The following is a 14,065-nucleotide window of genomic DNA, read 5'->3' as shown; positions in this document are numbered from 1 at the left end:
ACATGCACGTGTGCGTCCATATGCATGTGTATGGACACACATGTATGTTCTATATATATCAGGGTGCTGATAAGTCAGAATACAAAGAGTTGATGACTTTAGAAAAATATGTCGTGATCTTTAAAAAATACTTTCTATAAACATTTTTAAAAATGCGATTGGATTTATAAAAACTTAATTTCCACAAAGCTCAGGCTTATCTGTTACATAAAGTGAAATGAAAAGCTTGGTATGCCTTTTTCTCAAAGGCAAGATAGATTTTTGAGATGCTCAAACTTGATTAAATCCAAGTCAGTAAGCCAGCAGGTTACCTGCTACAATGCTAAGCTTTTTGAACATTCTATTGTTGGTATTTGAGGGGTTTCAAAGCCCGTCTTATGAATTTTGGTTGGCTATATGGAGAATTAAGGCAGTACTTTTTACCCGTTCTCAAACCAGCTCTTATCAACACTCAAACCATATTATCAAAAATCTAAACATACTGAATCCTAAAAGCATTTCTGAATGATACACTAAAACGGACCAACAGCACTTTTACACTCAAAGCACACACAGGCTCACACCAAAGACGTTTTATTTGATTTTAAAATTTAAATTGATTGCCTTTAAAGGGGCAGACATAATAGATAAAGCCTTCCCTACCATATACCCTCCTTCCCTCTCCATCAGCCTCTCATGAAGGCATATGTCACCCACACCCCCCAAAACAGAAAAACACACCTACCCACTCCAGGGCAGGTTCTGTGCGTCTGTTACCCTCTCCTTCATGCACACGTGAGGGCAGACTCATTTTCTCAAAATGTCCCTTTGGAGGCAGGCACCTCCTTTCTCTGTTGAACAGTTAAGAATAAAGGATCAAACCACATGGAATGGATATTTTTAGATGTTACCTGAAAACTATAAAATGAGCTACTCCCAGGGCTTGCAGAGGATTCCTATCCTGTCTTCTCTGAGTCCCACTGCAGATGAGACTGGCTAATGGGATCCCAGTATAAGCTGCCGTACAATTATATAGAGTCAATGTCTGTGACATGAGTTAGTTCGCAATCCTTTTTTCTTTTTTTTTTTTTTTAAGATTTTATTTATTTATTTGACAGAGAAAGACACAGCGAGGGAGGGAACACGAGCAGGGGGAGTGGGAGAGGGTGAAGCAGGCTTCCCCCGGAGCAGGGAGCCCGATGCGGGGCTCGATCCCAGGACCCTGGGATCATGACCCGAGCCGAAGGCAGACGCTTAATGACTGAGCCACCCAGGCACCCCAAGTTTGCAATTATTTTCAAACATACTCTGTCTACCCATGAGGCAGAAATCACCCACTGTTATGTTGTGTAGGATTTTAGAAAGACAAAGGACTTCTCTATGTGGGACCCTTCCTGAAGACAGGGCTTTCCCATATTGCCTTAAAATAAGACTAGCCAAGTCCCGGTATCTATCATTGTGGATTATGCCCATTTTGACAGGGAATTAAGAATGAATTTGAACCAGTGCTGAGAAACATAGGAAGCATATATTAATAGCTATTAAGGTCCAGAAAGAAGAACATAGAGACATACTTCAAGTAAAAAAGGTCAGGAAATTTTCCACCATATTAAATAAAGTAAAACATTCCAACATATTTACATATAGATAAAACATTTTGAAATGTACTCTTACTTTCTCAGAGGCATGCTAAGCAAAAACAAGATTTCCCTTCAGTGAGACTTAAGCGTTTTTTATGTACATGGTTAACAGAAAAGTTAAAAACAGCTCTGTTGGATACAGATAAATAGTATTTTTGTACACTACTTTCAAATCTACCAACAACTAGGACATGGGTATCTACTATGTGTAAAGCATTTGTGGAAGAGGGGTGCTAAAGTAGATGCAATGAAGTATTTTATGACATTGTTTAAAATCCTTAAGCTCTGCTTCAGTGGCTGAAATGGTGCAGGCCCTTTTACAAGTTTCCACTAAAGCTGAGCTTCTACAGCTAAGTGCTCTTTCAGAAGGCAGGCTGTATCAGGATGCAGATGTATCTGATCTTGTATGTGGTGACTGCAAACGAGGTAACTGGATGCGATTCTGATTTCACTCTAGATCTACATTAAGTACTGATTAGAAAGGAGGGGCCTACTTTGAATTAAATTAGTAAAGTCACTGAGAAACCCAATAGTTAAAGCAAGCAAACCGTAGGGTTTGGCTGGAGCAGACCCATGCTAACATAGTTCTTTCCTAGGATCTGACCACTTTCCTCCTGGCAATGTTTTCTTCATGAAAACTAAAACAAGAAGTCAATAAGAAAACATACTTTAAAAACTGACAGTTAGGGGCACCTGGGTGGCTCAGTTGGTTAAGTGTCTTCGGCTCAGGTCACGATCCCGGGGTCCTGGGATCAAGCCCCGCATGGGGCTCCCTATTAAGGCAGGAACCTGCTTCTCTTTTTCCCTCTGCTCTTCCCCCCAGCTTGTGCTCTCACTCTCTCTCTCTCAAATAAAATCTTTTTTTAAAAAAACCTGATTATTAGGAAATCTCAGCAGAGGAGGCTTTAGGCATACTTGTGCTTTGATTTGGAATAAAGTGGTAGTCGGAACTACAAGAGTAAGACCTTTTGATGACAAATTGGCTTAAAGTTCTCCCCCACTCCTTTTGAACAACTATAAAGTCCTTGAAATAGGCATTTTACTCACTTATAGGCTTAACTCTGGGTTTGATGAAGAATTAACTGATAACTCTTATGGACTTCCAAGGAAGATATTAAATTATACCTAGGAGTTACCTTTCTTAAATACATGGCTTTAAGGTTACTTTACTATTAGCAACAACAAAACTTCTGGTCACAGTTGTGACAATCTGAACACCAAAAAGAATAATTATAATGGACTGAAGAACATTAAAACTACAAAAATTCACGAGCCTATAATTACACGAAAAAAAGAGCTTTAAAAGAACCTAATTTGTCGTCATCTGTTAAACCAACTCCTTACTTTGAAGTTGATAATTAAATTGAAAAAATAAAACATTTAACCTGCCTTTCCAGTAAGAGATGTATTTAAGGATGACAAAATAGCTCAAGTGGAGGAGGGATAGTTGTAGTTTACAAAGAAACATCAACTAATAAATGCTGAAGAAATGAGAGAAATGGAAAAAAAATCACAAATCTTAATAAAATTATTGACTTAGGCAAGGATGTTAAAACCCCTGGGTGAATGGCTAATGGGAAACTGGGCATTCATTCAATGCCAAAGGCATACCATATAGGTAACTCAGTAGTCACAACGGAGAAAACATAACTGGGGGGTTAGGCTGTCCTGTTAATCCAGTGATCCACCTTAGCATCGTTTATTAATGGTAGGGCAACTAAATATTTGTTTTCTGATGTGATGAGATTTGAAGCATGTGTCTCATCTATGATATATTCTAGCAAAAACAATGTTTTATTTCAATCCATGAAACTTTTAGATATAACTTCTAGATTACAGGCAGTTCAGGAAATAAAGGGATAAGAGAAATAATACCTTGAAAAAACAAAACGGGATTCTACAGGACAACTGCCCCCATCCCTTTAAACAACTTAGTGTCATAAAAGGGACTGTGCTGGATTAAGATGGACTTAAGGGACTTGAAGAGACAGGACCAGTTGTAGCATTAGGTCACAGAATGGATACTAGTTTGGACAGACCAACTACAAATTTGAGGACGATGGGAAATTTGAAGTAGGTCTGAGGTGAAAGTATTCCGGAATGAGAAAGCAAGGATTATTGACTGAAAACAATGGATTACAGAACACTACGTTGAAAATGATCTTCCTTTGATTAAAAGATGAAAATACATATGAACAGAAAAAGATGTGGAAGGAAGTACATTAAAGTGTTAGTGATAATCTTTGAGTGGTAGCAAAATAATGTGTTTCTTTTCTTCTGTTTCTTCTAATTTTTCGATTGTTCTTTAATAATAAAAGGTTACTTTAAGAGAACTTCTAGAAAATTGTGGGTTTGCTCCTTCTGTTAGATAACTCTGGTTACAAAAATCCTGTAAATCAAGTACAAGAACAAGGAGCCACTACCCACCTGGGGACAGCATTTCTGATTTGTAGGTAAAGTACTTAAAGGAAATAACTTCTTAAATGCTCGGCTTATAAAGGTAATACTAAAGAGTAACAGAAATGTCACTGCCCAAAAAATGAACTATTGGGACTTCATCAAGATAAAAAGCTTCTGCACAGCAAAGGAAATGGTCAACAAAACTAAAAGGCAACCTACAGAATGGAAGAAGATATTTGCAAATGACATATCAGATAAAGGGTTGGTATTTAAGATCGATAAAGAACTTCTCAAACTCAACACCCAAAAAAACAAATAATCCAGTCAAGAAATGGGCAGAAGACATGAACAGACACTTCTCCAAAGAAGACATACAAATGGCTAACAGACGCATGAAAAAATGCTCCACATCACTTGTCATCAGGGCAATACAAATCAAAACCGCAATGAGATACCACCTCACACCAGTCAGAATGGCTAAAAGGAACAAAGACAGGGAACAACAAATGTTGGTGAGGATGTGGAGAAAGGGGAACCCTCTTACACTGTTGGTGGGAATGCAAGCTGGTACAGCCACTCTGGAAAACAGTAGGGAGGTTCTTCAAGATGTTAAAAATAGAGCTACCTTATGACTCAGGAATTGCACTACTGGGTATTTATCCCAAAGATACAGATGTAATGAAAAGAAAGGGCACATGCATCCCAATGTTCATAGCAGCAATGTCCACAATAGCTAAACTGTGGAAGGAGCTGAGATGCCCTTCAACAGACGAATGGATAAAGAAGATGTGGTTCATATATACAGTGGAATATTACTCAGCCATCAGAGAGGATGAATACCCACTATTTGCATCAACATGGATGGAACTGGAGGGTATTATGCTAAGTGAAATAAGTCAAGCAGAGAAAGATAATTATCATATGGTTGCACTCATATGTGGAACATAAGAAATAGCTCGGAGGACCACAGGGGAAGGGAGGGAAAATTAAATGGGAAGAAATCAGAGAGGGAGACAAACCACGACAGACTCTTGACTCTGGCGAAACAAGCTGAGGGTTGCAGAAGGTGATGGGGGTGGGGGGACGGGGTAACTGGGTGATGGGCATTAAGGAGGGCATGTAATGTGATGAGCACAACTAGTGAATCACTGAACACTACATCAAAAACGAATGATGTACTATATGTTGGCTAATTGAATTTAAATTTAACAAAGTCACTGCACAAGAAATGCAGGCAAGAGGACAGTCTATCTTTGAAATATTCAATAAAAAAAAAAAACACAAGTGAGATACATCTTGCTATGTGTCATTCACTCTCCAAATCAAGCCTTGACTACTAGTATTGACCCTTAGGGAAAAAAAATCTAGTGTCTAGACTTAAACTGTGTAACAGTGAGTGAGTTCACTAGAGACGCATACCCCATCCCAGCTGAGTTCTTCATCTATGCTTCTGGAGTGGCATTGGGCTCTGAGTCCTCCCGGGGAGGGAGAGCCGAGGCGTCTTGCCCAACAAGTGCTTCCCGAAGCTGGCTGCCTAACACTGCATCGTGGATGCTGTGGAACAGCAGCTCCTTCAAGGCAGGATTTTCAAAAAATCGATTTTGAGTGAGGTCGTTTACAACTTGTGCTACAAAAGAAGAAAGGAAAATCAGTCCACACTCTGGGTATCAGTCTTGAACATTAAAAAAATTAGCACTCTTATATAGCTTAAATACTATAATGACAAAGTGTCACTTCAATCCCGTCCCCACGATGTCACACCCTAGTAGTAGTAGGAAACTATTTTCTGTTTTTTTTAATTTCAACTTTTTAATTCAAGTTTTTGTTTAAATTCTAGATCCCATATATGGTAAAACTGGTTTCAGGAGTAGAATATAGTGATTCATCACTTATATATAACACCCAGTGCTCATCCCAACAAGTGCCCTCCTTAATGCCCATCACCCAATTACCCCATTACTCTGGATTTTGTTTGTACTTAATTTTTTTTTACCATTACATGATATTCTATTGTGTGGATGTACCCAATTTATTTAACTGGTCCCTTTTCTTTGACATTTTTTCCAGTCTTTTGTTTTATAGACAGTAACCAGTTTCTGCAACTGCTTATAGACGGTTAACCACGTATGCGTGTCATTTTGAGTATATGCAGCACGTTGCTGGACTTGCTGGGTTAAACGATAAAGTGTGTTTGTAATTGGGAACGATAATGCCGCTCTGCCCTCCCCTGAGGCTGTTCCGTTTTGCATTCCCACCAGCAATGTCGGAGAGTCCCTGTTCTCTCACAGTGTGCCTACGGAGCATGCTGTCAGACGTTTCTCCTTTTTGCCATCCTGGCAGGTGAAAAGCGATGCCTTTATGTAGATTCCATTTTCAGGCACTGTTTCAACCAAAATTTGTTATAAAGCAAAAATAGCAGGCGTTGTCATGGAAAAACCTAAATGATTGTATAGAACTATGTTTAGGGCTGCCATTAAATAATTACTAAAAAATGTACCAGCTCAGAACAATGGTTTATAAGCTCCTTCCCTCAAAGTCCAGGTCAGGAGGCCTGCCACAATAGCCCAGGGACAGGGGTGCCTGTGAGTGACTAATTTCAAAGCTAGCTTCAGAGTGATTTTCAGAAGAATGATTTTCATTTTTTCCCTTCCCTTCCTGAATAATTTTCATTTCTGCCAGAAACTAAAATTAAGGGAAAGTATTTCCAAACTTTTAAAAAGTTATTAAAAAAGAAAGAAACGAAACCAAAATGTTAAAACTTCTCCCCATTCTAGAAGTGTACTCACCGCTGCATCCTGCTAAATACACATAAATACCGACATCTCCATATTCTTTTACAATCTGTAATAATGTTGAAATAAAGTTTAGTTTCTCTCGACTCTGGGCCCAAGGCAAGTCTCTTTCTACCAGTATATATTTAGTGACACAAGAGGCTAGTGCATTTACCTGAGCTACTTCGCTTCAATAATTATGCATTTTGAACTAATTGCTTAAAACTAATTTGTATTTCTCTTAATTTTTATATGGACAGTGATAATGAGGCCATCAAAGAATTCCCGTTGAATTTTGGGTTATGGTACTGATTGGTAAAAGAATCTTCTCCTTGTAGAACTATACCCTGAAATATTCACAAAGAGGCAATGGCTGGGATGTGCTTTCGGGTCAGAGAAGGGGATGGCGGGAAGGCAGACGGTGGATGACACAGGACTGCCCACAGGCTGATGAGCTGTTACAGTGGGGCGGTGCTTACACAGGGATTCATTACACTGTGCTCTTTACTCTGGTACGGTTTTGAAGTTTTCCACAATCAAAAGTTGAAAAAAAAAAAAACCACCAAAAAAAGGGAGAATTTTGAGTTGAGAAGGGGACCCTAGTTCAACTCTTTGATTTTACTGATGGCACAGAGCTATGAAACGACTCATAAGATGATGCTTACCCCAGCCAGGGTTTTCACGCCAACAGAGTCAATAAAGTTGACTTGCGTAAAGTCCAGAATGACGGTGTGGATGTTATCCCCCGGGGGCATAAATCTTTGCAGTTCCTCAGGGACTGTGCTCTTGATGACTATCGGGGGATATTTTACTTCATCATCTTCTTCTTCAGGCTTCGTGGCATCTTCTCCATCTACTTCTGCATCCTGTCAATGGGTAAACCAAACCAGAAGCCTATGAACAGCGCACATGTTGGTTCTGAGAAAGATTTTTTTTTCTTAAAGATTTTATTTATTTATTTGAGAGAGAGTGAGAGAGAGAGAGAGCGAGCATGAGCAGGGGGAGGGTCAGAGGGAGAAGCAGGCTCCCCGCTGAGCAGGGAGCCCAACACAGGGCTCAATCCCAAGACCCCGGGATCATGACTTGAGCCGAAGGCAGATGCTTGACAACTGAGCCACCCAGGCGCCCCTGAGAAAGATTTATAAGGGAAAATTAGTTCCCATACTCTCAAACTACTGACTCCACCAGACTCTTCTAAAATATCTGCCATATCCCCACCTTGTAATGTGACAGAAAAAGGATGTGTTCATAATATTCAGTTTTAGCTCAGTTTCTTTTCTTCTTCCTCTTGTTTTTGTCCAATAAAATCCACTCTCCTTAGTCATCATATCCAATTTCTCCTCACTTCTAAAACCATTCCGTTAACTTCAGCATGACCACAAGTTACCATAAGCTTGAACAGCAAAATCCAGCCTGAGGTTTTTTTGTTTTGTTTTGTTTTTCACTATCAGCTGAATGAATGTATGACAAAGTACCCATGGTACAAGTACAATTTATTAAGGTACTACTGTGTGATCTTTATTTTTTTCTTTTTTTTTTTTTTTTTTTTTTTTTTAAAGATTTTATTTATTTGACAGAGAGAGACAGCGAGAGCAGGAACACAAGCAGGTGGAGTGGAAGAGGGAGAAGCAGGCTTCCCGCTGAGCAGGGAGCCCGATGTGGGACTCGATCCCAGGACCCTGGGATCATGACCTGAGCCGAAGGCAGACACTTAACGACTGAGCCACCCAGGCGCCCTATTTTTTTCTTTTAAACAATGTTTTCTGGGGCTCATATCCCTAATTTTTTCAGAAGCATTCTCATAACTGACCTTATCATGTATCTTTAATATATAAAGGATACTTCGACTGTTTCTAAGCTTTCCTATTTTAGGGGCTTCCTGCTGTGTTAAGACTTCAATCATGCATGAAGGTGGGGGGCGGTGCAGAGGCTCTTCAGCTACAGTGAAGAGAGGACTCACCACTTTGACAACGGTTGCGTTGGCCACATTTGCATTTCCAACTTCCTTAGCATACTTCTTCATGGCCTTTCTTCTTGCTCCCATTATGAATGCTGGGTTCACTCCAGTCTTTATAGAAGAGCAATACACGCAAAATCACTTCTTGGCACCCAGAAACCCACCCAAATGCAGTAAATCTTCAAATCTCCCCCATTGGACTGTTTTCAATACCAAGTTATCACCCCACCTCTTGCTCTACCCTCAGGCACCCTGAGCTGAGTTACTCCCTCATTAAAGGAACGGGAGTAACTCTTCTTATTCTTATGTGCATTCAGCAGGATGCAGCAGTGAATACACTAAAGTATCAAAGAGAATATTTAAAGGAGTATTTTTCAAATGTACTCTCAGATTCTTATATTTAAGAGACTCTGTGGGTTGATTGGCAGGTTTTCTTATAAACTGGGCGGTGTGGATCCAGTTTTAATCACGACCAAAGGAACCCACATGATCCGAAGAGTGAGACACCTAAAATTATTTTTTCACTCTCTTTCTTAAAAATCTTTTGAAAAGGTAATATGTGCACATGAGAAAAGCGAATGACTAGTGGTGTGAGTGGTGCTGGTTGCACAACAATGTGGACGTATTTCATTCATCTGAATGGTAAATTTACTGAAAATGATAAATTTTATGTATTTTACCAAGGGGGAGAAAATGAAATAGTATAAAAGGTATATCAAGACATTAAGTGTCCCTCACATTCCTGTCAATCCACAGGTCCCCTCAAAAATCATCAATTTCTTGTGACTCACCTTTCTTTTCAAAGCACTGCTATACAAGTCGCTATTTGCATAATAAATTGGGGCATTTATTTGGAATATTTTTATTCCAGGAATTTCTTTCACCTGAGAAATAAAATGTTAGTGAATTTAACACATGGAAATATTTCAGAGTTCCAACTGCACCCGCCTCCCTCCTCAAACCTGAAAATCAACGCAGAAGTCACTAAAGGCCCTCCTATGGTGTTTAGATAAAATTCTGTCACTCTAGCCTACCTACTAGTGCCCTGGAGGAAGGAGGTCTGAGAAGAAAGCATTTAATATGCACATCTTCACATTTCTTTTAAAAGTCTTTGTTTCATATTCACCATAAAAAACAAAGAAGGAACCGAAAACTTACAAACAGAGATAAGAAAACGGATAGGGAGGGGAGGCTGCCCCTCAGACCATGAAGAACAGGCAGATGGAGTGAAGAGAGGTTATGTTCGTTGGTTCCTGGAATGCAGGCAGGAGCTGAAACAGACCCAAGTTCCACAGAGTGAATGTTTTACCGAGAAGCCTTAAGGAACTTTAGAATGCAGTTTGGAAGTGACAAACCCAGCACATAATTCTATAGAAGGAGGAAAAATGAACAATCCTAATACAAGTCTCATTTCCCAGTACTTAGAGTGAATCTGAGAATTGCTTCCCAAACATAAGGCAAATCAAAGAGACTAAGCTAATTTTTTTTGGAGAAAAATTCGTGTGTGTGTGTGTGTGTGTGTGTGTGTGTGTGTGTGTGTGTGTGTGTGTGTGTTCCAATAAAACTTTATTTAGGGGGGCACCCAGGTGGCTCAGGCAGTTAAGTGTCTGACTCCTTTTTTTTTTTTTAGTTAACATATAATGTATTATTTGTTTCAGGGGTACAGGTCTGTGATTCATCAGTCTTACAAGACGAAGCTAATTTTAAAAGGTTTTGTACAAGTCTTCCAGATGCCCCCTCAGGATATTCAAAATCAAGGGAATTTGAAGGCATAAAATCACGCAAGTACAAACCATCCTCTCAGTTTCAGTATTTGGTAAATATATACTTTAATTCCAGGAATATCTATTTATCCCTATTGAAGAAAGGGGAAAAGTAAATATTAGGAGGTTGAGTGATTAATGTAAAGTATAAACTCTAAAAGTGAATACAGACAGTAAATTCCAGTTCAGGCTTTTCATTCTGACTGCAACACCTCCCTCCTTTTCAGCCCCACTTTTTGTCCTGTGTAAAAAATGTAGTCAGCTGATCCCATGACATACTTACAACCATTTATTATTTATTTATTTTTAAAAGATTTTATTTATTTGATAGAGACACAGCGAGAGAGGGTACACAAGCAGGGGGAGAGGGAGAAGCAGGCTTCCCGCGGAGCAGGGAGCCCCATGCGGGGCTCGATCCCAGGACCCTGGGACCATGACCTGAGCCGAAGGCAGACGCTTAATGACTGAGCCACACAGGCACCCCTATTTTTTTATTTTTTAAAAGATTTTATTTATTTGGCTTACCATCATTTAAAATGAGAAAAAAGTCCTACCTCTTCATATGCATCTATATCGATATACACATCTGTGTCGGGAAGCTGTCCAAGGACTTTGTAGCTGGGACTAAAGACAGAGGGACAGGGTGTTAAAATACCATTGTTTTGAGGCCCAGTATGTGATTTAAACAGGAGGTTTTGCATGTTTACGTATGGACTTGCTAGTGAATTCAGGAATACGTGATCCTTATAGGGAACATTTGCAGAGGCCTTCACATGGATCACATTCCCAGGGCCATTCCTGGCACATGCCCACACCCTGTCCCAAACATACATGACTCACACATCCACATACTCTTCATGCATGCACACACACATGCACGCACACACATGCACACCACACAACCTAGTCAGGACAAAAGACTCAGGCATTTAAAAATGGGGGCAAAAGTGAATGTTGCGGAGTTCAAGCCATGCCAAGGAATGTGTAATTCTAATTCTCATCCACTCAATAGAACTGTCTTCCTACTCTTACTCAAAAGCAGGGGAGGAGATTTTCTTTTGGTTTCTAGTAAGAGGCTCTGACTCCTGGGGGAGGTAGTCAACTGAAGGTGTGGGAAGAAAACAAACAACAAAAATCTTATTAGCATAGAAGTTTTCTTAAGTTTGGTTTGAATAGATTTTATTTTATTATTATTTTTAAAGATTTTATTTATTTATTTGACAGAGAGAGACACAGCGAGAGAGGGAACACAAGCAGGGGGAGTGGGAGAGGGAGAAGCAGGCTTTCGGCTGAGCAGGGAGCCCGACGCGGGGCTCCATTCCAGGACCGTGGGACCATGGCCTGAGCTGAAGGCAGACGCTTAATGACTGAGCCACCAGGCGCCCCAGTTTGAATAGATTTTATTTTTTTTAAAGATTTTATTTATTTGAGAGCGAGAATGAGAGAGAGAGAGCATGAGGGGGGGAGGGTCAAAGGGAGAAGCAGACCCCCTGCTGAGCAGGGAGCCCGATGCAGGACTCGATCCCGGGACTTGGGGATCACAACCTGAGCTGAAGGCAGTCGCTTAACCAACTGAGCCACCCAGGCGCCCCAGTTTGAATAGATTTTAAACGTTATTTTTCGAGAGCCTGCCTCTTTTTAGAGGACAATCTGGCTCAAACTGGATCCTGTAATGACAGATATTAGTGCTTGAGCACCTCATATTACCTTACTATATCCTACACACGAGTCTTCTTTCTACTGTTGTGTGGATGAGAAATTGAGGCCTAGTGGAGTGAGTTGTTCAATGTCAGAGGGATTGGCAAAGCAAGAATATTGGCTCAAGGTCTTTGATTTGACATTCCATGGACTTGCTACAATGCCCTGGTGCTTAGCAGGTATGCACCAGTGCTTTGTGAATTAGAATATATGATATGAACGTTAGCTGTTTTTCTGGGTGGATTCCCTCAACAAGCTTTCAGAGAATACACACTATATGCCCGGCATTGGACTCTGGAAATAGCACCTTCACAATCAAGATGCTCACAATCTAGTGGTGTCTGTTGACAAATACAATATATTTAGAGTCAACAATGCAATTTCAGGCAGGACAATCACATCCATCCCAATTTGTACACTCACCTCTGTGTTCTGTAAATCACAGTTAGCAGAGCGATGATCACAGCTGTAATCAAACCATAGTCCAATCCCAGGAACAGGGAGGAAACAAAAGTGGTAAGCCAGATGGTCTACAAGAAAGACAGAAAGCTTTACGTAGAATCATGCTAGAATTTCCACATACACACACACACACACACACACACAGTACCTAACCTTGCCTGACTAGATACTACATATAACAAATGACAGCACTAACTTATCTTTCTCACATTTTTACCAGCACTCATCCAGGTGTCGCAATGACATATTAACCTAACAATCATCTTTGTTACTTACCAGTTCTATTTTGCTTGTTCTCCAGAAAAAGGGGAGATCTGAGAATTGCATAAACATTCCTTTCAGGTTGACAATCACAATGGCTGACAGCACAGCCTGAAACAGAGCACATCACGCATGTGTCTCCTCTTGTGGACAGAGAGCCCCCTTTGCTGGCTCCTCACTGTCCCCCTGCTACCCTCCCCACGTCCTCTCCCCACTCACTTCCCACGCAGCCGTGATGGTACGTGTGGAGCCATGAACACCTGGATTTTCAGGACTTGGTTAGCTAGAATGGGCCTTGGAAAACCAGGCTTATATCCTAGCAACAAACCTGCATGGTGGTCAAGAGGTTCAGAATTAAACTTGGTACTCGAGGAATTATTTCACCCATGGTCTTCCTACACTATGATGTTCTCTACTCTGATCTCTGCTAGATTAATTAGATGGGCAAACAAATGTCTTCGGAGTGAAGGCCATCTCAGATTTTTAACGGAAGTACAAGGTCATAGAAGATCAAAGAGAGAAGGGACCTTGGAGATTAATCAGTCCAAACCCCCCACTTTGCAGATAAGGAAACAGAGACCCAGAGATGTTGAGATGGCTTTCCCAAGGTCCCAGATTGTGGGGCAGGACTGTAGACTGTGGAGTGGGATCTTGGTCCCAGCCTTGGCCCTTTCTTATACTGCTCTGATAGGGTTAGAGTAAAAACCCATGAGATGGCCACAAAAATATAAACAAACAAAAGAGCAAAATCTCTTCACATGGAAGCACCTCACACCAAGTCCAAACTACACACCTGGGGTAATGATTCAAAGAGGAATCCGGTGGCTAATATGACCAGCAGAATCATTAGCGAGGCCAAACAACCTGCAAGCTGAATGAGAGATGACACATGAAACGGGCTTTTAGAAGACACGAGTAAGAGGCGGGGCAGAGGGTGATCTTAGTCTTTTGTTAATTACTGCAGGAAGATCAAGAAAATATGGATTCAAACAAGTCATCAAAACCATTACATAAACCTATAACTCCTTCCTATTCCCCTTTCTGAAGTTTTGGTTTCTCTTACAGCTTTTAAATAGAGGCTGAAATGATTAAAAACTCTGACTGAAATGCCCTTGTCAGGGGTGAGGGAAAGGA

The 14,065-nt window shown here is 40.5% G+C and overlaps 1 protein-coding gene across 1 annotated transcript in view; it reads right to left on the bottom strand.

Moving 5' to 3' along the window:
* Positions 1-231: 231 nt before the first annotated feature.
* SLC26A5 (solute carrier family 26 member 5) overlaps positions 232-14,065 on the bottom strand; it is a 57,345-nt gene continuing 43,511 nt past the window's right edge. Inside the window, exons 13-22 of the mRNA XM_027573712.2 lie at positions 13,725-13,802; positions 12,947-13,042; positions 12,632-12,738; positions 11,065-11,134; positions 9,539-9,631; positions 8,751-8,858; positions 7,456-7,656; positions 6,806-6,860; positions 5,439-5,646; positions 232-830 (exon numbers count right to left, since the gene is read on the bottom strand). Coding sequence (XP_027429513.1) covers positions 5,462-5,646; positions 6,806-6,860; positions 7,456-7,656; positions 8,751-8,858; positions 9,539-9,631; positions 11,065-11,134; positions 12,632-12,738; positions 12,947-13,042; positions 13,725-13,802 — 993 coding nt within the window. The 3' untranslated portion in view covers positions 232-830; positions 5,439-5,461. The remainder of the gene's footprint in view (positions 831-5,438; positions 5,647-6,805; positions 6,861-7,455; positions 7,657-8,750; positions 8,859-9,538; positions 9,632-11,064; positions 11,135-12,631; positions 12,739-12,946; positions 13,043-13,724; positions 13,803-14,065) is intronic.

The sequence above is a fragment of the Zalophus californianus genome, chromosome 12, assembly GCF_009762305.2.
Source record: "Zalophus californianus isolate mZalCal1 chromosome 12, mZalCal1.pri.v2, whole genome shotgun sequence".
NCBI lineage: Eukaryota > Metazoa > Chordata > Mammalia > Carnivora > Otariidae > Zalophus > Zalophus californianus.
This window is presented reverse-complemented; position numbering and strand designations above follow the sequence as displayed.